Raw genomic sequence first — 22,649 nt, forward strand, 5'->3', positions numbered from 1 at the left:
ACCCACATCAAAGGAGGTTGTGGAATGAATAAAGCAGGAATGGTTAAATAATCATTTAGTTCCACACTCAACTGTATCACTAATATTTGGATTTTGTTTAAAAGCCATGATATTTATACTTTACCAATTCAACCAATTCTTTACCAAAATATCCAACTATCTAGTCAAGATTGTTTGAACTTTTGTGTTTTATTTATGGTTGTGACCTTGTTTATGTCATTTTTGCCCTGTGTTAATTTCAGGAAAAAAAAACTTTACTGTTTCCTGGTCTCCTTGCCAGTGACATAGACATAATCAACAGCCTCATGTACAGTATACCATGTGGCCATTGTGCTAATGTGAACAAGTCCTTAAAAAATCTTGATAGCTGCAAGAGATATGATATAGTTTTGAAACAATGTTGTGATTGTTTGTGAGCTGGCCTACAAGTAAAATTAACTGTGGTAATGGGCATGTGCCTAAACACAATTTACATGAGCACTTATTTATTATTTAAAGAAGTCTTTATCTTCATAAAACCATGATTTATAGATTAAGTACATTTGTCAGAGAGAAACACAGGGGTTAAACAATCTCTCTCTCTCTCACACACACACACACACTCCCTGGGATTCATTTGAACCAACTGTTTCATGCACATACAGGAAAATATAGATCTGTAACAGTCTTTATACAGAATATGTGGCTAACGTTGACGTGAACTCAATGTGAATGACAACACAATTTAATAATTCCGGTTTTACCTTTTGTAAGATATCAAAAAGACGTCCGAAAGAAGACGCATAGCCATCTACATTAACATGCATTTAAGACTGAGCGCATTCTGCTAACACTGATTTTATAGTATGCATTTCCCTACTGAAACTAGTCTCGACATGTCCAAAATTCTGAGACTTAAATTCTGAGAGCAAAAATGCTATAGACATTCAATCAATTTCCTTCTCTCCCTTACAGAGCATTCACACAGACTTGTGCACACGCACCCAGACCCCACCCATTGGGGTCTGAGTGCTAACGTCTCGCCCCATAGCCTACTCGCTGACCCGCTGACAGAAACACGGCTACTTTTTAGCAAACTAGTTTTGTTTCAGTCACGCTTTGGTTACAAAATGAGAATCCGAATTCTGTGTCATTTAGCATTTATGATGATAATCTGCTATTCCACAGCTCTAATCTTAGACACCAGAAACCAAAACTATGAGCCTTTCTGTCTTTACACGAAATCAGTATTTGGGCGAACTCAGTGTAGTTTTCTTTGTAGGCCATCGGCGACCGCATCTCTGCACTTTTACTGGACAATCTGGACAGCGGACCAACAGCTGGAGGAGTGCTGGATAAGCAACGAAGCAACTTTGATTCAAACGTATATGACATTTTGTCGTGGAGATAGCACTTGGGATTCAGATGGGACGCCGTTTATACGTCCCAATATAAGTCTGCTTCTGAAACCTGGCACTCCGTGTGAATTTAAGTCAAATGCAGTTCTGAATTTAGTGAGGCATAGGAGGAACCTGGACGTGGGCCGTCAGGTGGGATCCAAAAATCGCCGAAAGCGCGCTTGGATTTTACCTGGGACACTCTGGTGTGGCCGCGGAAGCAGCGCGGGGACTTACGAGCAGCTGGGTGAGTCATTCTTCAAGCATATTTTAGATGTAAGCCGTCAACAAGTTAACTTAGCTGTATGTGACATGTAAAGCACGCACAGCAAAATCAATGTTGTGTAAAAACAAGTTAATCATTAAAAATGTTTACAACTTTAATTTAACTTTAAATTGAGAGCTTTTAAGAGCGCTCACTTACATTGTGTATAACTTCTATATGTATCACTGTTACTTTAGGGATGTTTGAGCACGTGGACAGATGCTGCCGAGAACACGACCACTGCAGCCACGTAATTCGCCCCTTCACTGTGAATTTTGGCGTTTTCAATCCTACCCTCTTCACCATTTCTCACTGCAACTGTGATCACAGGTGACTGCTGCTGGCGCATTGCATTCCTTCCATATTAGACATAGCCTACAGGAAGACTCCTTAAAGTCGTAATTCATTTTCAACCTGCATGTTTTTCTGACGTTGAGTTAAAAACTACATCAAACGTAATTACATCAAATATTTCGTAATGCATTGAACTGAAATGCATTGAACTTTGAGGTGCCAGACTATGTTTATAGGTAGTTATGACTGCAAATAATAATACATAACTAGACATGCATTTTCTGAAAGAAATACCAGTGTTTGCAAAGCAAAATAAAATGAAAGAAAATAAAAAATGAAAATTTAATATAGACTAGTTTGTGAATAAAGTTGTGTGTGTGGTGTGTATGAGCATGTGTCCAAAGTGGTTGCTATAAAGTTGCTAGATGGTTGCTATGCTATCCTAGGTTGTTACTTGCTTAGTGGTTGTTATGTTGGCCCATTGGGGTTTTATGATATCTCACGTGGTTGCTAGGTGGTTGCTATGGTATTTCAGGTTGATAAGGTGTTGATAAGAGGAGATAGGCAGATACACAATAGGGAGATGGACAGCAAGATAGTAAAGGTATTGACAGACAGTCATACAAAGATAGACTAGTAGAGGGACAGTATAGAGACAGACAGAGAATGATATACAGGCAGAGACTTGCAGAGAGATAGACTGACAGAGTTGAGAGAGAGAGTTGTAGAAAGATAGATGGACAGAAAGAAAATTGATACACAGATAAATGAACTGACACACATGGAGTTGTATAGGGATAGACAGATAGACAGAGATATGTAGAAGGACGAAAAGACAAAGAGATAGATATGAGTCAAAGAGGGATAGATAGAAAGACAGACAGACAGACAGAGTTGTAGTGGGACAGACAAATAAAGTGTAGTAGAGGGACACACACACAGTTATAGAAGGATAGAAAGACAGACAGATAGATAACATGTTGTACAGGCATAGTTAGAAAGACAGAGAAAGAGTTGTAGAGGGGCAGATAGAGGGAAAGACAGACAGAGTTGTAGAGGTATACAGACAGATAGACAGAGAGTTGTGGATGGACAGACACAGAGTTGTAGAGGGATAGATATAAAGACAGACAGAGAATTGTGGATGGACAGACACAGAGTTGGATAGGGATAGATAGAAAGACAGACAGACAGACAGAATTGAATTGAGTTGTAGAGGGTTAAATATTAAGGCAGACAGACAAAGGTGCCAAATAGTCCAATATGTACTCTTTAAAGGATGATGAGAAGCTGGTGCATGCATTAATAACCTCAAGATTGGATTACTGTAATGCCCTTCTGGTTGGCTCCAACTAGTTCAGAATGCAGCTGCTCACTGGAGCTAGAACATTTGTCCACATTACTCCTTGATTATTCCTCATTGATTATAACATACACCTTTGACTTATACGTCTCTTAACAGTTTGGCCCCACAGTGTCTTGGGGAATTTCTTCTTCTTCTTCACAGGATGCTGACCAAGAAGCAGCGCAGAGGGAAGAGCTGTCTTATATAAAGCCCCTCAACTCTTGAATAACCTCCCGTTGCTGTTCAGGACTCTCAGTGTTTAAATCTAGATTGAAATATACATTGCACAAGCTCTCAGATAATCCACCAGTGTACTGTGCATTTTTCCTTGCATGCTGCTTACATACTAACACTGTTCTGTTCTACTCTGATTACATTATTGTTGTCTTTTTAATCTTCTTTTTTAACAAGCCATACACCGGTCTATTCATACTCCTAAATTCACTCCAAACTCCTTAAATTTCTCCTTTCTTTCCCCAAGTGCTGAGCTGCCCCCTGCTGTCTGCCTGCTGCTGATGCAAGTCTGTTCGTGATTGGTTGCTGGTGCCTGCCCTCTGGGTCAGCCTTGTCCCACTGTAAATGCCTCCTATTTGGCAGTGCTCCTCCTAACCCCTTTGACTGTTTTCTCTCTCTTTCTTTTCCATGTATTGAGATGCCATGTCCTGTACAAACAGGTGTTTTTTACACTGGGCAGAGTTTCGAAAGCATTCAACAGCAGCACTTGCATGACGTACAATCACGTGAGGACAATACACACATGCGCTGTTCTAGAGGATGGGTGATACGAAAACGACAAAACCACCTGTTGTCTATTAGTTATTTAGGCTGGTTCAAAACTAGTGCCGTAGCACCGGACTGTCCACATTGCTTGATGTTCATACTTTTTGAGGCACAGACACTAGCGTCCATATACTTTGACGCCATTTTGTCAGCGATTACATCACTTTGGTCTCGTGTCTGCATTAGGTATGCACCAGCCTTTTTAACCATTGGTAGGAAAGCTTTTAAATCTGGTTTTTGTAGCACTGTTATAAAAGTGATGTATTACTGCACTGCTGAATATACGGTGGTTCTTGTTTAAACCTACATTAATAGGTTTACATGTAAATCTTTATTAACTGTTTGAGGGAAATGTATTGTTTAGATTAATCAACTAATCAACAAAATATTCAAAAGATTAATCAATAGAAAAATAGTTATTAGTAACTGCTTAGCAACCACATAAGATATCATAGGAAGGATACTATAGGAATTGCCTTGCAACCACTTATCAACACATTTGCATCAACCTGGAATACCACAGTAACCGCCTAGCAGCAGCTTAGCCACCCACTGGGATACTACAGCAACAGCCTAGCAACCACTCAGCAACACCCTAACAGCCACCTGCATTAACATAACAAACACCTAGCAACACTTTAGAAACTATAAAGCAACACCTTAGAAACCACCGGGGATACTACAGTAACCACCTTGCAACACCTTAGCAACAACCTGGCATACCAATTGCCACCACTTAGCAACACCTTAGCAACCACCTGGGATACCATAGCAACTGGCTTGTATCACCATAGCAACCATTTATCAACACCTTAGCCACCACTTTGGATGCCATAGCAACTGCCTAGCAAGCACTTAAGATACCATAGGCAACTTCCTAGCAACCACATGGGATACCATAGCAACAACCTAGTAACACCATAGCAACAACCTAATAACACCATAGCAACCACCTAGCATCCACGTAACAACAACTTAGAAACCACCTGGGATACCACAACAACCACCCAAGATATCACAGAAACTCCCATGCAACACCATAGCAACCATTAAGCAACTCCAATGCAGTTACCTAGAGCAACCATCAAACTCTAAAGCAATCACTTTGAATACACACTCACACACAACGCATTGGCCAGCCGACTTAAAAATTGTTCACAAAGTTTCTTTTTCTTGTCTATATTAAATCCCTTTCGAATTTTATAGGTCTTATACATGCCATGGTGGCTATGACTTTTCTATTTTCTGGGATAAGATTTCAAAGAAAAACTTTGGGTTTTATTATTGGGTTTAAACAAGCTTAAACCGGTTATTCATATTCAAGAGGCTTTAGAACCTCTGCCTGTCTTTATATCCATCTTCCACTCTCTGCCTATCTATCTGTCTGTCCTTCTACAACTCTTGGGCTGTATGTCTTACTGTCTATCCCTCTACAACTCTGTCTGCTTGTCCCTCTACAACTCTGGGTCTGTCTGTCTGTCTGCCTATCTATCTATCTATCTACAATTATTTTCTGTCTGTGTGTCTGTTTGCACCGTACATTTTAGCCAAATGTTTGTGGACACAGCTCTTTTAACTAACCATATTGGATTTGCCCCATGTATTGAGCAAACATTTTGGCACCCTGCATTTTCTCCAAACGTTTGTGGACACAGCATTATTAGTAACCATATTGGATAATGGTAAAGGGTAAAGTTTTTGGCACCCAACATTTTAGACAAAAGTTTATACACACAGCTTTAATAGTGAAACATATTGGATGCAATTTTGCCCTAAACATTTTTGAGCAAAGGTTTTGGTAGTCAAACGTTTCTGGTACAGCTCTTCTTTGACCTAGCAAGACCTTAAGAACCAACAACTATATCACATTTTTTATTTGCATTTTACATGCATTTTTTACTTTTTTATTTTCTTCAGGAAATGCATATCTAGCCTTTAATATCTGAAAAGGTCTGAAATGTAGAAGATAGAAAAGCCATCCCATTTACAAGACCTAAGCAACAAATTTCGACGTTAAGCTATTTCTAAATTAAGTTATTGGTCCCGGAAGAACACGAAGAAGCCAAGGGATAACAATTGCGATAACAATTTTAAAATTTACGGTTAGTATATTTTGTCATCAGGGACATGTACAGTACTGTTCTTTAGTACAGATTCTATTTTACTGTAATAACTGCACAAGGAAATCTAAATGTATTTTAGAGATTGCAAATACCCTAACTGTAAGTGTATCAAAATAAACTAAATATAGCAGTCAGACCATTTATTAAAATACTTTTTGAAGAAAGCATAAAGTTACATTGCAAACTATATATCTATCTGTCTATTTAATCTATTCCTTTGTCCTTTTCCAATTAATATTAATATTAATGTGAAGTATGTTCTGGCATGACATAATGGCATAATGTTTTCTCATAATTCGTGTAAATGTTGTCTAAAACTCTCCCCCTGTCTCTGTCTCTCATGCCCTTAGGTTTAAGCAGTGTCTTCTCAATGTTAATGACTCAGTCTCAAATATGGTGGGCTACACTTTTTTCCATATTCTCAAACTCCGCTGCTTTGATCTTATCCAGAAGAGACGCTGCACTCAACTGAACTGGTTTGGAATGTGAGGTTTGAAAAATAGAGCATATTGAATATTAAATATTATTCATATATTTTGTGATTATAGAAATATACATTTGTATAAAGCTAGGATCAGATTATGTCAGCGTAGACACAGTAAGAAATATCCATAGTAAAAAATAAATCTCTGATATGTGGACAAGCAAACAGCAGTTTTTAGATAGCAAATTCCTCAGTCAAAATGCCCTGGATCTGCCACTGTCCAACACATAATGAAAGAAGCACACTTCATTTTGTCTAGGAAATTTGTTTTTATTTTATTTGAATTTATAACATTTTACAGAGTTTATGATCGAATTTGCAGCCTGCGAAGAGCTCTTAGACATGGTCAGATTGATTCCATTTTATACCTCAATAATAAGACAAATATCAATATGTAGTTCTGTATTAATAACTACTAGAATAAAGACTAGCAAAGCACTGGAATTGAAGCATCTTTACTTGATATTCATGTGTTGACCTTTCCTATTTCCTTGGCTGCTTTTGCTTGTATCTGGCAACACAACTATGTTTCTTCTCTCACAGTAATTCGTCCATGTCCCAGCAATGTGATTACATTGTGTGTAATAATTTTACTTTATTTCTGTATTAGATTTTCTGTGACTGCCTTGAGACATCTTGGGCTTGTGTGTCTTCCCTTACAGGTGTACATCAGTTCAGGACGCACCTTTTGCAATCCTCAAAAATCCCATACCATATAATGTCTCAAATTCTGATCCAGAATCCAGTGTCATCTCTAAACCACTAATTAATGAGGCAATACCTTCAGCTAATGGCAAGGAAAAAAACAACAAAGCTCAACGAAGACAAAAACAATTAAAAGGTCAAAGGAGCAGTGATCCAGCATTTCTTTTGAGTAAAAAGATGCAGGAGAGATTTGATAAAAGCAAGAAACTGTCACCAAGGACACCACATTGGAAAATCACAACTCATCCCAACTTACTCTCAATCCATAACTCAACATTTTTTCATCGGAAGAATCCAACCATAACTAACCAGGAAACATATGCAATTCATAAAACTAAGCATATACATCAAATCACTAAATCCCCTGAACCAACAAAAATCATGCATATACAGACAATGCTGTCTCAGGCAAAAAGATTTAATGCTCAAAAACCAATGGTTACTTCACTGAAGAAAAGTCACACAAATAAAAGAAAGACAACCACATCTCAAAGTCAAAATACCACCATGCAAATCAGGATGATTCATGAACCTTTGTCAAAACAGAACTGTGACTCCAATGTATCTCCAATGGACTATAACTTCCAATCAAAACAACAGAAGAACATGATTTGCAAGGAGAACAATGCATTAAAACTTGCTACAGAATCTCCAAATGTTTTGGCCAGCATGTTTCCAAGGACTAACAAAATATTTGTGAACAAGACACAACCCAAAAAGAAGGCCAAAATAAAACCCTCCACAAAAACTATGCTGTCCTCCAAATTCCAAGTAAAAAATAAATCAAGTCCTACTGTCGGTTTCATACCTTCAGCCATGCCAGCTATGCTTCCAAAGCAAAAAATCAAAGGTAGCAATTCAAAAAATGAATCACCTAATGTCACTCAAGCACCTAAGAGAAGGAAACCAACTCCAGAAAAACATATGCCAACTAAAAGTAAAAATCCTAGAAGCACACACTGGAAAGACATTATTTTGTCCCCTAAAACATCACTAGTCAACGTATCACTTTCAAAGGAAGCCACCGAAACCATTTATGTAAAGAAAAGACACAAGCCTCTAAGGATTTTTTCGACAATGCACCATGTTGCTGAAAGAATGACCACAGCACATAGATCTATTAATCCAAAGAAGAAATCTCTCCTGAAACAAAATATGGTATCTTCAACTAAGACAAATGAAACACCCTGTTCTTCTCTTCGTAATAAAACCAACTCTACTTGTGAAGGTAAATTCTTTGTTCCATATGTTCCATATTCTTGCTCTTCTATATATTCTTATTTATGACCTTTTCCTGTTTTTATAAGACAGCAAAGCAATTAAATTACACACAATCAAACCAAAACAGCAATAATAGTATTATTGTTTTAATGCCACATTAACTAAGTAGTCTTTTTTTAAATGAAAGAAATACTTTAAAAACTTTGGTTAGAACTTTTAGCCCCTGTAGCTTGTACAATCATAACAACTGTGACCTGAAGCTACATGCTAGTATACCTGTATATCTAAAGTTGGCATTAGTTTAAGGTTTATATCTATGCTTTCAGTTTTTAATTTTGATTTTTAAAAAAAAACATCTGAAGGAACCCCATCCACATGCGGTCCAGTTAGATCCTTGGATGACTGCATGTACAGAAGCCGACCGATGAAAAAAAAAACATCACAAGACAGAGTCAACTACAATCTACCATTGCAACTGCACATACAGGTAAATAAATTCACAGGTGTCGCAGCCAAACTTTTACTATTTCTACTTTTCACGGTAAATGTTTTCCCTGAAAAAAATTTACTAATTTGTTTATTTTAGCTGTACTAATGAGGAACTTTGAAGTATAGTTGCATTAGATCACAGATCATTCTTCCCTTACTCTTCCATTTCTCAATCCTCTTTCTCCTTCCAGGTTGACTGATTATTTAAAACAACTCAAGAAAGCAAGTATCCTTGAGGTTCTGCTTGGAAAATTTAGATCTCTCTCCTGCACTGAAATGCAAAATATCAAAGAATGTAACACAACTGTAAGGTTTGTAAATTAACAATAATGCAAGCATATGCTTTCCTGCCATTATTCAAGTGGCAAGATAATATCATTTCATTGCTTTATATAAAGCTGTCTTTGACCTTTACAAGGCTGCAGAGCTAGATTTGTCACTGATGAAAAAAGATCAACCTACAGCACAAACATTGTGATTTTAAATTGTAAAAACAAAAATCCCACACCCACAAAAGATATTTTAAATGAACATGTTCTTGTGTGCACATTTTATCTATTTCTTTTAGAGCACCTAAAGATCAATGTTAAATTAGAATTGTTCATAATTGTATGAGCCCTGATCCAAGGAAATATACAGTATCCCTGCTAAGATTAAGCAGAGCCAATTATAAAGTAAGATCAATTTATATATACAATAAAAATATGAATTCTTTATGTGCTATGTTTTTGTGGTATATATTGAAAAGCAAAACAATGGTGTTTGTCCTACATAAATGTCTTACACTTATATAACAGTATTCAGACATATTGTGGTAGTAAAATACTTTTATTTTGTGGTCTTCTCATATGCAACCAAGTAGTACCCAAAAGTGAGAATTATTATTATTATTATTATTATTATTATTGTATTATTAGCACTTTTGCTTTATGGGCCTTGCTAAACAACTCAAGGCAGGGATGATATCTGGTATCTGTGTTCCCTTACAATAATGGGATGAATTCTATACTTCCTAATGTTTGACAGATCAAGTGAATTGTTGCCTTTAAGTGTTCTGAGCTTACACATAAAACTTTTCTGATTTGTAACTTGAATATACAGGGTCTTGCAACTATCTAAATATTCTGTATGCTGAATTTTGACATGTTTAAATTCAAAGCAACAGAAATATTGTTGTATACCTGATCATCTCACTAGATTAGATAGTTTCATTATTAACATATTATTTGTACATGTAGAGCATGAATTTGGTATTAGAGATTTTTAGGTTATGCTATTTCTTTTGGTTGTATTACCTGTATTATATGGTTTACCACAGCTTTTCCAGAACACCCAGCTTTTTGTAAAAATCAAAATGTGCACCTTTATTTAAACCCTAAGTACACTGAAGTGGTTGTAAATGCAAAGAGACTGAAAATAAAAGGTGAAGCAAGTACATAAAGTGAGAAAACAAAGACATATTAAGACACTAGGAAATACAACAAAACGTAACTAATCAAACCAGTTAGAGCAGAAGATCAAGCAATTCAAAGTTGGCTAGTAACAACAAATTCTATTAAAACAAAAAAGGTAAAAGAACAAGTAATAATAAAACAATAGGATATACGTCGAGTTTAACACTAGTAAATAGGACTTTGTGATGGCATTCTTGTGCGCTCGTAAATAAGATTTATGATATTATGTAGCAGATTTTGCAGGTTCCGTAATTTTTTACCATCAGTTCAGGATGATCATCCATGTGGTGGCACTATTGTTCCATACTAGAAAAAGTCAATATTTGTGCTACAGCGAAATCTGCAAGTAATCGAATCTGTGACCGTGGGGGGCGCTGTTTCGGGATATCTGTTCACATTCATTAGTGTCTTATGCAGACCACGTAAACTACTCGGACGGGCTTCAGCTTCTCGCTTTCCTTGCTTCCTTTAACATCTACACGAAAAACGTTTACTTTTTATGTGGTCTTTTAATTTCACAAGTGTGTGCTGACGAGAGTTTAAGTCGCAGTTTTCTACATATAAAAACACCAGGAATCACACACATTAAATCCACACCAAAAAAAAAAATTTTCTCTCAACAAAAAGAGAAAAAAGAAACAAACAAAAACATTGTAAAATCTTTTGTACACCCATAATACATATGATGTGTTGAGGAACATTAGTAATGACTAATGACTGGAGAGTATAGATACGCTTTGGCGTAGGGCACAGGGGCCAATGATTCCAAATGCGGCCTCTACGGTCACAGAATTCTGTGTAACGTGCTCTAGTTCCTAGAAGCGCGCTAGTGTTAAGATGAACCTAACTGACAGAAAGAAAGTGTTTAGTAGTAATCTCACTCTGTCATTTAAGACATATATTCATCATGCAACCCAATTCTGGTCGTCATTATGACTATGACAAATTTATACCAGGACAACCGTTATTCAAATATATATAGCACGAATGATATCAGATGGATAGCGAGAGGTAACATTATAGCACCGCAATCATGACACTTACAAACAATATATTTTTACGGATAGTTGATTGTCTATTAATGTATTATTTTGGCGAGTTTTAACAGTTGGTGCGGTGTTGTGTGGAATACAAAACCGCAGTGCACACTGGGAGAACCTGGTTTAGGAAAATATGGCGTCTCACTGACAGCTGTGCGGGTTTTATTATCTAGCTAGCTATCTACCAATAACCTGAGCAAGGTAAACTAATGCCTATTGATAGCATATTCGGATTACCCACGGTTAGATCTCCACTCAAAAAAGGATTTAACGCTGACTGTGTGAGAGCAGTGCATTAGGTGTCTGTGTCACGCCCACATTTCAGAAAACACTAGCTAGCTAGTATAGCTTGAACAGACAAGCTAGTCGGTCTGCAGTGTCAATGGAAAGCTAGCCAGCTAAAGTGGCGAACGTTTATTGTAGCTGCTCTGGATAGACGGTCGTTGCTGACATCAGCAATACACTCCTGTCGCGTTTTGCTGACTGCCAGTATAATGCAAGCCACCGCATAAAACGTGTTATTTTGGATGCTGCATTTTAATGCTCCTGAACTTCAGTGTTTTTTTCGGGGGAGAGAGAGATGGGATCAGGGGCTGTGGATTCATCACAGTGGTTATCCGTAAAGGAAGAGACTATTTTTCTTCACGATGGACTGATTCGGGTCACAGACCTCGCCGAATTACCCAGCGAAATTGGAGTCTCTGAGCAGGGGGACACCGAACAGGAGGTAACCCATTATATCTGACACTGTCTGCCTATTACTAGCTAGCTACCACGCCGGTGTTAGTGGTAAAATAAGGCCGGTTGGTTAGGTGCGGTATATAAGCATTTGTTTCACAGATCTGAAACAAATATATGAAGATATATAGCTAGAGGTATATGCCATATGGTTTACATCGATGGCTAGTTTATTGCCTGAAAACACCGATGTCACCGTCTGATATGTGTAAGCAGTTAGCTAGCGCTACATGACAGCTAGCTAACTCTGTAGTGTTGAGCTATACCTAGCCCTTGCAAGCTAGCTCGCTTATCTAAGGTTAGCTAATCGAGCTAGCTAAGTTAGTCAGGCAGCGTAGCCAGTTATCAGCTGACTGGCTGACTGGCTAGTTAGGTGATTTTTCAATAGATGAGTTTGCAAGCTAGTTGCCTTAGGCAATTTATTTAACTATTTACTTTGTATAATTTAAGCATCAGTCATTTTACAGAGATGTATTATAAAGCATGGATAGTAGGTACTAGCTTTTGGGGGTGTGAAACAGACGTATTTTCCTTTGATCAATGTTTTGCAGCTCCACAAATGGGAAAACTGTTATTGTTAGAAAGTTTTGATGTTTCATACTACTTTCGCCTTATCAACCCAAATGACAAACTTAACCTGCTGTTTGCAAAAACTCCTCTTTAGTTTCAGTTGTTAATGTCATGGTAATGTTAAACTGTTTTATTGTTCAGCCCAGTTGATTGTCATCCCCCATACAACCTAATGTAGTTTGAGAGTGGCAGAGTCTGCAGTGATTTGCAACCTGAGCCTTCTAAGGACTAAGGTAACCCAATCAGAGCTTGTTAATAGTGGGCTGAGGATAGCAAAAACAAGAAGTGGCAATCAGAAGGACACAGAGAATAAGACACAATTTTAGTATTTCCAGATTTATAAAAAGTCCAAGTGTTAGAGGTCCAACAGATGGTGCACTATTTTTCCTTGAACCTTTTGATGCTATACTAGTAGAATAGCATCATAGTAATTTATATATTCAATTCAAAGGCAAAAAGTGAAGGCTTAGGTACCCTGCCAGAGCCTCTCAATGAACAGTAACGGTTGACACGTGAACAGTGGAGATTTGTCACATAAGCTAAGCATGTGAATGTGATACTGTACTAATGGAGCTAACTCAATACAAATAACAATGTTGCATAAGATTACATTATTCTGTGAAAAGCAGGGTGTTTTTTATGCTTTACTAATCCAAAGTCTGTCAGTAATATATTAATTTAGAACATTGCAAATAACTAAAACAAATTACCATTTGGTTTTTAAAGGTAAAAAAAGAGCCCATTTAAAGAGTGGGTGTTGGTTTTTGGGTATGAAGTCCATCTGATATTCATTTCATTTCATTTCTATTCTTGAATACCCGTAGGAAGGATCATTTAGGGTGCACCAGCACATTTGTATGTGGAATCGATATTAAGTTATGCAGCTAAAAGACATAATGGGGGATGCTGTTAGCCTTATGGACTCTTTGTAATCGATGGCTGACTTCTGATATAGCTTAGTCAGTTACAAGAAATGAACATAATATAAATTGGATACATTATATATATATCAGCATCTACATGCATGTTGGTGTTGGCTTAGTGAGAAATGGAATCTGACATACCCAAAGTGGCAGGATTTGTTTACACATTAATGCAACTGAACATTGAGCTTACTGTATACAGCGCTGTAAAAATGTATTTCTTCTGTTTTTGCATATTTGGCAAAATGCAACTTTTAAATGATCAAGCCTTGTAAAAATGTATTCAAAATATCACTCATGTGAAAAAAGTAATAGTCCCCTTTACTACTAAATCATATTCAGTTGACAGTTTGGTTCCATTTCACTAGCCATGCCCAAGCATGATTACTGCCAGACCTGTTGAATCTGAACGTCACTTAAATAGAAATACATCTGGCCATGGACCTATTTGGCCATGTGAAGCAGTCTATAAGGTCTCAGAAAATAGCACACAATGGCACATTTAAAAAAAATAACAATAATAAAGTATGGATGTGGAACAAATCTGGAAAGGATTACGCTATTACTAAGGCTCTGGATCTCCAGCGATCCACAGTCAGAGCCAGTATTATTAAATGGAGAAAACGTGGAAGTCAGTGCATGGACGACTTATCCAAGAGGTCACAAAAAAAAAAACAAGACAACCCTCTAAAAAACTGCAGGCCTCAGTTAAGGGCAATGTACACACTCCCACAAGACTCCGCAGAAATGGCATCAGTGGAAAAGCTGCAAGGTGCAAAGCAGAGGATTTTTTGCATTTACCAAAAAACAATCATCTAGGTGACCACTTAGTCTTCTGGGATAATGTTCTGTAGACTGATGGAACATTTTGAATGGCATGGGTCCCATTACATCTGGTGTAACGCTAACCCCACATTCCACCATAAGAACATTATACCAGCAGATAAACATGGTGGTGGTTGTGTGACGGTTTGGGCAGCTTTGGTTCTGTAGGACCTGGACAACTTGTCATGAAACCATGAATTCTTCCACAGCAATGTAAAAGACTTAAGTTATTGCAAATTTTGATTGCAGTGGTTACTGACAAGGGTGGCAGAACTAGGTATTTGTTTAGGGAGTAACTACTTGTTTGCATGGGTGATATAGGTTTTGAACATTTCTTTCCTGAAATGATAATTTAAAAGCTTTATATGTTTGCTCGATATGTTGAATTGCAAAGCTACTCCTCAATACAAGGCACATGGCACACACTGAATGACTATTAAGACCACACCCCCTGCATTCACTGTTCATTCCTCCATCATATGTACAGCATATGTCTAGACGATTTCTAGAAACCTGACAGCACTAGCTCGAGAGGAAAATACACTTTTTGATTTGATGTTATTAATGAATAATTATTAAATCTTGGTTACAGAAACCCATTGAGGCAAAAATATATAGGTAGCTAACCTCTTGCTAGTAAACTAGTCTGATTAAGCTTTTCTGATTTACCAGTTAGTAAGCAACTAAGATAACACATTGATTTAATAGTTGCTTAAATGTTTCAATGCCATTACTGTCAATACAAATATGAACCTCATCAAAATATTACCTTACTTTAGGTAGTCCTTTGGTCCAAATGTGTGCTTTCAGTAGTTGTGAGTGTCAGGTTTCTAGAAATCATCTTACTTTTACCAGCTGTAAAAAGTTTCTCAACTTTAACTTCAAATATTCCCATAAATTCTTAATTTTATCTATAATTATTTAATTTCCATGGTAAATTTATTTGTATTCTTATGCCTTCCTGTCTGCTGTTGACAAAAATGGTACATCATTGATAGTGTATTAAATGATTTCTTTAAATTTACCAATATGTTCCATTAATTCCAATAAATTATTATAGTTTCCCAAAGTTCCTAAAATTTCCATTAAAAAGTTTACATTTTGGAATATTTCCAAAGTTCCCAAACTAAAATTCCCATGGAGCCATAAGGCATGCAAAAATAGTAGGAATTGGGAATAGAGTAAATGCATTTTTACAGCACTGGGTTTCCCAGCATTTCATTATATGTGGTTGTGTTAAACCCATACATGAAAGAAGCATTTTTCAGTTTACCTGTGTAATATTAATAATGTAATACTGCGCAAGTACATGTGTGCTCATCATGCATTTTAAATAATATATTACATGGTTCTGTCATGATCTGCTGGGACTGACACAAAAGAGGGTGAACACTCGCAGGGGATGGACCAAAGCGAGAGAGTTTGTTTGAGAAAATAAACAGGGCAGAACAAACAAAAGCAGCCAGATTTAACAGGGTGTAATACTGAACGAAACAATAACAGTGACAACAGAACCGGAAAAATGAAAAGAGCACACCAGGGGCTGACTCGAGACGAGGGCTAGGCTTGGCGAGCCAGGGAGAGGTATGAGCAAGAGAAACCGCTAACCAAAACCAACAGGCCGTGCCTGAGTGAAAACAGGGACAATAAACTGAAAACCGCGCTAGTCAGGCGCTACAGAACTTACGAGACTCCAGAACTGAGGGAACCGCTACCGAACCTGAACGACCGATCCGAACGAGTACCGGGGATCCTTAGAGACTGTCTTTATCCCAAAGACCGAGACGTAGCTTCCTACCAGAAGCTACGGGAGCAAGGCTAAGTCCCCTGAACGAGCCCTTCCTGAACCTGTCGACGAGAGAGCTGAAAGTCAGAGCTGGGCGGTAGCTAGCTAGGTTACACAAAGCTAAGGAGGTTAGCCTCTAAGCTACGAGGCTATCGGCATACCCAACGGACCCACGCTAAACCACGGTGCCACAGATCCCACACTGGACTTAGTGGGACACTAAGGTCTACTGAACCTAAGGCGTTACGGAATTAGAGTACTGGAGCGTTATAGCGTTAATCCTTGGCACTGGCTGCTTGCGCTAGACCTCCTTAAACATGTCAGCCCACAGGTGAAACACATTAACAAGGCGTGAACAGAAACAGAACCGTGAGGGCAGAAACCAACCGGAATATCAACATAAAAGTCCCTGATGACAATAGAGTCCGGGTAAAGTCAAATTGAGGCGAAACACCGTTCCGCCTCAAGAAGTCCTGCGCACCGCGGCACGTGACCGACCCCGAGGCAGGCAGTGTAAGAATTTTGTGTGAAGTAGCATTTCATGTTTTTGATGCATAGTTCTGTTATTACTATTGTGAACATATCTGGCTATGCAGAATTCTCCAGAATGGTATATCCAGCAACTCTGAATTGCATTTTACTGTGTGATTATTGACTGATCCAGAACATTTTTAAAAAGGGTAAAATTTCACTTTAAATGTTTTTAAAAGAATATCTCCGTAAATGCTGTAACACGCAAGTTTACCTCTGTGTGTAGATCCTGACATTTGAGACCAAGAACCCAGTGGAGCTAGCTGACCGTTTGCGTGCAGTCTGTGGCAACCAGAGCAACGCATATGCCCGCCTCCTGGAGTATCGGCTTAATGCTCTGCGTGGCCTGTGGGGAGCACAGCGGCAGCTGGCCCTGGAGGAGCAGCAAGAGCGAGAAGGTGCAGCAGCAGCTACCGGTGCTGGAGTAGGAGCTGATGATGAGGCACTAGCCCTCCTGAAGCGGCAGGGCCTCCTACAACAGCAACATCATCTCTCTCACCACCACCATTCACCACTGCCTCCCAGCTCAGACCAAGCCCCTTTTACATCCCGTGTGGGACTATTACTCGTCTTCCCCCTGCTGCAGTCTCAAACTCGGCATGACCCAGCACTTAGTGGTGTCACTGCCGAAGTACTTCTCGCTTGTCTGCGTGACTGCCAACCACTTAGCCTGGGAAAGGAGCCTGCTGATTGCCTCAATGGCTTGGAGGGATTGCTGTGTACCTGGTTGGAGCAGGGAGATAAACAGGGCGGGGAAGTCTTGGCACAGGAACGACCATTATTAACCCAGAGGCAAAGGGAGAATGCAGCTGCTGCACTTGTGGCACTAGCATGTGCCAGGTGTGTACAATTTAAAAATATCAGTCATACTATTAGGTTGATAAAATAAACGCTCCACAGTACCTGGCTTGTGTTGGATTAAATACCCCAGTAAATGTCATGCATACAGTGACATGAAAAAGTTTGAACACCCCGGGTCAAAATATGATATATTTTACATTTAATTAATGTAGAAGAAATGTAGAAAGCGTCTTTTATCCTTATTTTCATTTCTGATGTTTCCAGAATTTCTGATGCTGAGTTTGTTGTGAGGATGCATATTTTAGCCTTGTAATTTTTCCTTAAAGGTCATATGTGTGCAGGTATTTGTGCGATAAAGGTGGTTGAAGGACCGGGATGTTTATTTTTGTTTTTTTTGTTTGTTTTTTTAAGCATGGTGCTCCTGTTTCCACTCTAAAATTGTGCCTTCAGAAGTTTTCCTCCAACCGAAAATATGTATGTACTGTATGTAATGTGCAAGTGTGTATTGTTTCTTTAATGTTTGTTTGTAGTTCATTGAATAACACACACACACCCCTACAGTCCCAGAAAGTGAGTTAAATTCTTCTGTACAAAGGAAGGCATTTGGACTTTGGGTTTACATTTGACACGATTTACACAACAAAACTATTTTTCCCCCTGATTTATACATAAAGATGTGTTAAACAACTTTAGAAACTTATGTGGAGTGGACATAAGTATTGGAACATACCCTTTGCTGCTCAGTTGGTTTGAGGTCTTTATGATGTTACTCCTAATTAAATTGGTTGTATCACAGTGAATAGAATGTTTTTGTAGACTGCAACCATCATGTGTTACATCAATAGTCAAAGAGTAATGGATCAAAGAGTAACTAATCCATTACAGAAGCAACCTTGTAAGACTAAGCCATGACACTACTTCTATCGTGCTTGATCACTGAATACTCATATCACAAACATTTCTTTACTATTTCCTGTCTGGCTGTCCAATTCTGACTGCTTATGACTGCGTATGGCCTCTTGCAGTCTTCAAATGATGGATTGAGAGACGTTCAACCCTGACCTGAAGGTTGCTGTCACTGGCTGTTTTTTTTGTTTGTTTGTTTGTTTGTTTTTATCTTATGGACTCTGGTCTTCATTTTGGTTTATCCTGTTTAACAGTGAATGTAGCCTTCATAGGCAAACCCCAGGTCTCAAATTAAGAGTAGACATTCAGAGCTATAGTGACACTGAAAAGTTTGGGTACCCTATTTTGAACTTCTCTTCTCAGAGCTATAGTGACACTGAAAAGTTCGGGTACCCTATTTTAAACTTCTCTTGCTGTGAATATTTAAGTGAGTAGAAGATTAACTTATCTCCAAAATGTGTTGATTTTTTTATAGAGCAAGATCTATAATTGTATTATTTTTGTTTTGTACAATATTAGAGTGTGGAAAATAGGAGCACCATGCAAAAGCTTAGGCACCACAAGAGCTTTGAGCTGGGAGAAAACTTTTTCCCAGTGTTAGGTCTTTAGCGTAATCACAATTATCATTTGGAGAGGCCAGGTGATGCAAATTTTAAATCTTTATAAATTCCCTGACTTTTCAAACCTGTTTTGAAGATAAACCTTTCATGTGTCCTCACCACATTTTTTAAAGGAACATGGCCTGGTGCATTTTTGGAAACAAGTCCTGTTTATGGGAGGTTATTTTTTAGGCTTGCGTTGCCAGTGGCAGGTGGAACATTTGGAGGAATGATTCTATTAAATAACAGAGCATTTTTTAAGCAAACATTTGAAAAAAATCCATGGTCCTCACAGTCCCTCAACCTTAACATTGTTGAAAAACCTTGTCCATACAATGGGCCTTAAAAAAGCAAATCAGCAACACAGAATGTCCCAAACAATAATTAAAAATCTCATAGGCTGACTACAATCTTTGTCATTTAGTACTACAAGTTTGCTATAAAGAAATCTTGCTTAGAACAGTTAAAGAAGGATTTGCTTTTTGGAGTAAGTCTTTCCATGCCATTGTGTTTATTATTTAAACAATTAAGCAGTGTACACCTGTGCACCTTGAAAAATGTGTGTTTTCAAACAAGAGGTGCCAATGCATGTAGCTGCTGAATACATTTAGATGAAAATGTCAGAAAATGAAAGTTTTTGTTATTTATTTCAAACCATTTTCATTGTATAGCAGAAGAAATGTCTATAATGTCAGTTATAACTTTTTAATAATTTTTCTAAATTTATTTACTCATTTTATTTCAGTTCATATGTGTGTAGTATTTCCATTGTAAAGTCTAATGTCTAAGATGCACGTCAATGTTGTTACTTTTGAGTGTGAGCATGCTGTTTATTTTTTCCATTTCTGCATCTAGGGGATCACTGAAGACATTCATCCACACAGTTCACCTGCTACAGAAGCAAACAGACCTTGGGCAGCTTCCTGTGGCAGATGTCCTTTATAGGTCTGGCTTTGAACGTTTGTTTTGTTTTGTACTGTTAGTGGGAAAACTAATCTTATTGTTATAAATACAATGTTTTATTGTTTTAAACCAGGGGTGGGGAAATCTTTGAGGGCTGGATTTCTGCATAGTTTTGTGCTTTTTTTTTTAATTTAAGGACACCAGTTTAAAATCATCACCTCTTAATTGCCAGTATTTAATACTTGCGTTAGAACAGCAAAAACAGCTACTTTGCTAACTCCAGGACTCTAGCCTGTTCTGAACAATCATAGCAAGCAGAAATATAGTATTTCTTAACCCAAAATGCTGCTGGAGAAAAACTGATGAAATTATCAAAATGTTTACTTCTATGATAATGAGATTTGTTCTTTGTGGATTTTTTTTATTGTTGTATATTTCTTTCTCTCAGACTACTTCTTTTGGAAGGGGGTCCAGGGTCTCCCTCTTGTTTACTTGGGGGGAAACACAGCGTTTCATGGGGTTTTGAGGACATGCTCCCTGCCCCAGACAGCAGTACTACAGGAGCAGAGAGTAAAGGTAGGAACATTCTAGGGATCAGCGAGCTTCATTTGTCTTGTTTTTGTTGATTCCTGGTTGATCATACTATAAGTTTTGGAGTACAAACTATTTTTTTCACTTATGATGAAAAAAGAGTGGTAAAGTGAATTAAATATAGCAAAATATATTTACATGTAATATCAGAATTTTCTGGTGTTGTTGACTGTTGTAATAGTTTACAACAATAGTTAGTAATCTGTACATGTAGGCTTAAATCACATTAATTAAGTAAGTGCAACAGCAGTGAGGCTTTGTGTAATTAATAAAGAAAAGTAGATTAAACAGCCAAAATGAACGCTTCCTTTATCCGGTCAACCTTCATTTGAACAATACTGAGAGATGGATATAAGATAAATAACTAAATAATTTCTTTTAAAGAAATGTCTTAAAATAATTTGTCAAATGTAATTAATATAAATGCAATTTTATTGTGAGGAGAAGTTAGAACAATCTCCACATTTATTACTAAAATTAGAATTTGCTGTACCATATCAGCTGCAGATGATTAGTACATCATGCCATGGTGAAACCAGTAACTTCAGCAATCAAGACCTGATTCTAATCTGAGTTATTTTATTTAGAAATAAATGTGGGGTGGCCAAGGAGTTTTAAGTTGTGATAGACCCTTAACTTTGATGTTTTCTCCCTATCTCTCGCTCTAAATATCAATATATGTATCTCATATCGCAGAGACAGACCTGGGTCGCTGCTTAGCTACAGATGGCCTATATCTGTACACGACTAACTCGTTTGGGAGAGGCTTAAGCAAGTTAGGCTCTGGGCTTCATGGGACGCTGAGGTAATATGACAGAATTGTGCAACACAAATCACCCAGCTACTGTAACATCCAATTACAGATTTTCTGACCTTTTTCTTCTGTAACATGACATGTTAATGATTGAAACAATATGTGGTTGAAACATAATGGTGGGCAAGACGATGGTGAGCTATCCAGACATCAGAAGCTTTTTGGAGCCACATAAAGTCACCATACTTCCATCGAGGATTACTGAAACGTTTTTGTCCTTTTGAACTCAAAAAAAGCTTAGGAAAAAAAACTTCCATTGTGATTTCAGTTTGACTTTTAATTCCTCCTGCAATCCTGTGCTTCATTTATGTCAAACTCACTCTCACTCTTTTTGTTGCTTCTCTCTCTCTCTCTCTCTCTCTCTCTCTCTCTCTCTCTCTCTCTCTCTCTCTCTCTCTCTCTTTTTCCCTTTCTCTGTTTTTTCCCCACGTTTCTAACCCACCTGTCTTTCAGGGGTTTTGTGTATTGTCGAAATGAAGAGCTTGAACCTGGTTGGGTAGTGTACAGCTGTGGTCGACTCCTACACCGCCCAGCCTCATTTGACTCTAAACCTCATCAGCTTTGCCAGGTCATAGACCCTTTTAGCCTAAAAGTAAGCTTTTCACAAACACACACATTCATCAAAAGTTATCTCTGAGTTATGTTTCAACTTGTTTCAGCGCTCTCTAAGTCACTTCACTTATTCTGTGTCTGTATGAAGGTGAACCAGATTGTGTCAATGCCTGCTCACCACGTCCCCATGGGCAGCAGTTTGACCACACTGCACCTGTGTTCTGATGGTACCTATCTCTACTGGGTGTGGTCGCCTGTCAGCCTAAATGAAAAGACCCAGAAAGGCCACTCTGTCTTCATGGACGTCTTCCAGTTAGCGGTAAAAACCTAAAATGGCATAGTGTCTAATGCTTCTAATCATTTTGTGTGCTTTGAAGCATGCTTAGTTCACTTTTGTCATTTGTCACAAAGTAGTATATAGTAATTGACTTGGAAATTATTAAATATTGCTGAGGTCTAATAAGGATAATAATTATCAGAAATAATTGTTGTCAAACCACTTAATGATTTAAATGTTGTTTTTAAACTTGATTT

At 37.9% G+C, this 22,649-nt stretch overlaps 2 protein-coding genes across 4 annotated transcripts in view; both read left to right on the top strand.

Moving 5' to 3' along the window:
* The first annotated feature begins 1,358 nt into the window (after positions 1 to 1,358).
* Positions 1,359 to 6,773, top strand: LOC140541970 (acidic phospholipase A2 PA4). Its single transcript, XM_072664783.1, has 3 exons — positions 1,359 to 1,623; positions 1,839 to 1,971; positions 6,534 to 6,773. Exons 1-3 carry the CDS (start codon positions 1,368 to 1,370, stop codon positions 6,670 to 6,672), a joined length of 528 nt encoding a protein of 175 aa, XP_072520884.1. The 5' UTR covers positions 1,359 to 1,367; the 3' UTR covers positions 6,673 to 6,773.
* Positions 6,774 to 11,681: 4,908 nt separating this feature from the next.
* LOC140542097 (probable E3 ubiquitin-protein ligase HECTD4) overlaps positions 11,682 to 22,649 on the top strand; it is an 87,827-nt gene continuing 76,859 nt past the window's right edge. For 2 of the 3 annotated variants that reach the window (XM_072664932.1, XM_072664933.1), the window contains exons 1-7: positions 11,682 to 12,303; positions 17,176 to 17,789; positions 20,111 to 20,200; positions 20,607 to 20,734; positions 21,446 to 21,554; positions 22,017 to 22,155; positions 22,264 to 22,434. In XM_072664932.1, coding sequence (XP_072521033.1) covers positions 12,157 to 12,303; positions 17,176 to 17,789; positions 20,111 to 20,200; positions 20,607 to 20,734; positions 21,446 to 21,554; positions 22,017 to 22,155; positions 22,264 to 22,434 — 1,398 coding nt within the window. In that variant the 5' untranslated portion in view covers positions 11,682 to 12,156. Of the gene's footprint in view, positions 12,304 to 17,175; positions 17,790 to 18,161; positions 18,225 to 20,110; positions 20,201 to 20,606; positions 20,735 to 21,445; positions 21,555 to 22,016; positions 22,156 to 22,263; positions 22,435 to 22,649 lie in introns of those variants that run through there. The other variant, XM_072664934.1, reaches the window with a different exon arrangement.

Source organism: Salminus brasiliensis, chromosome 20 (genome assembly GCF_030463535.1).
Source record: "Salminus brasiliensis chromosome 20, fSalBra1.hap2, whole genome shotgun sequence".
Taxonomy (NCBI): Eukaryota; Metazoa; Chordata; class Actinopteri; order Characiformes; family Bryconidae; genus Salminus; species Salminus brasiliensis.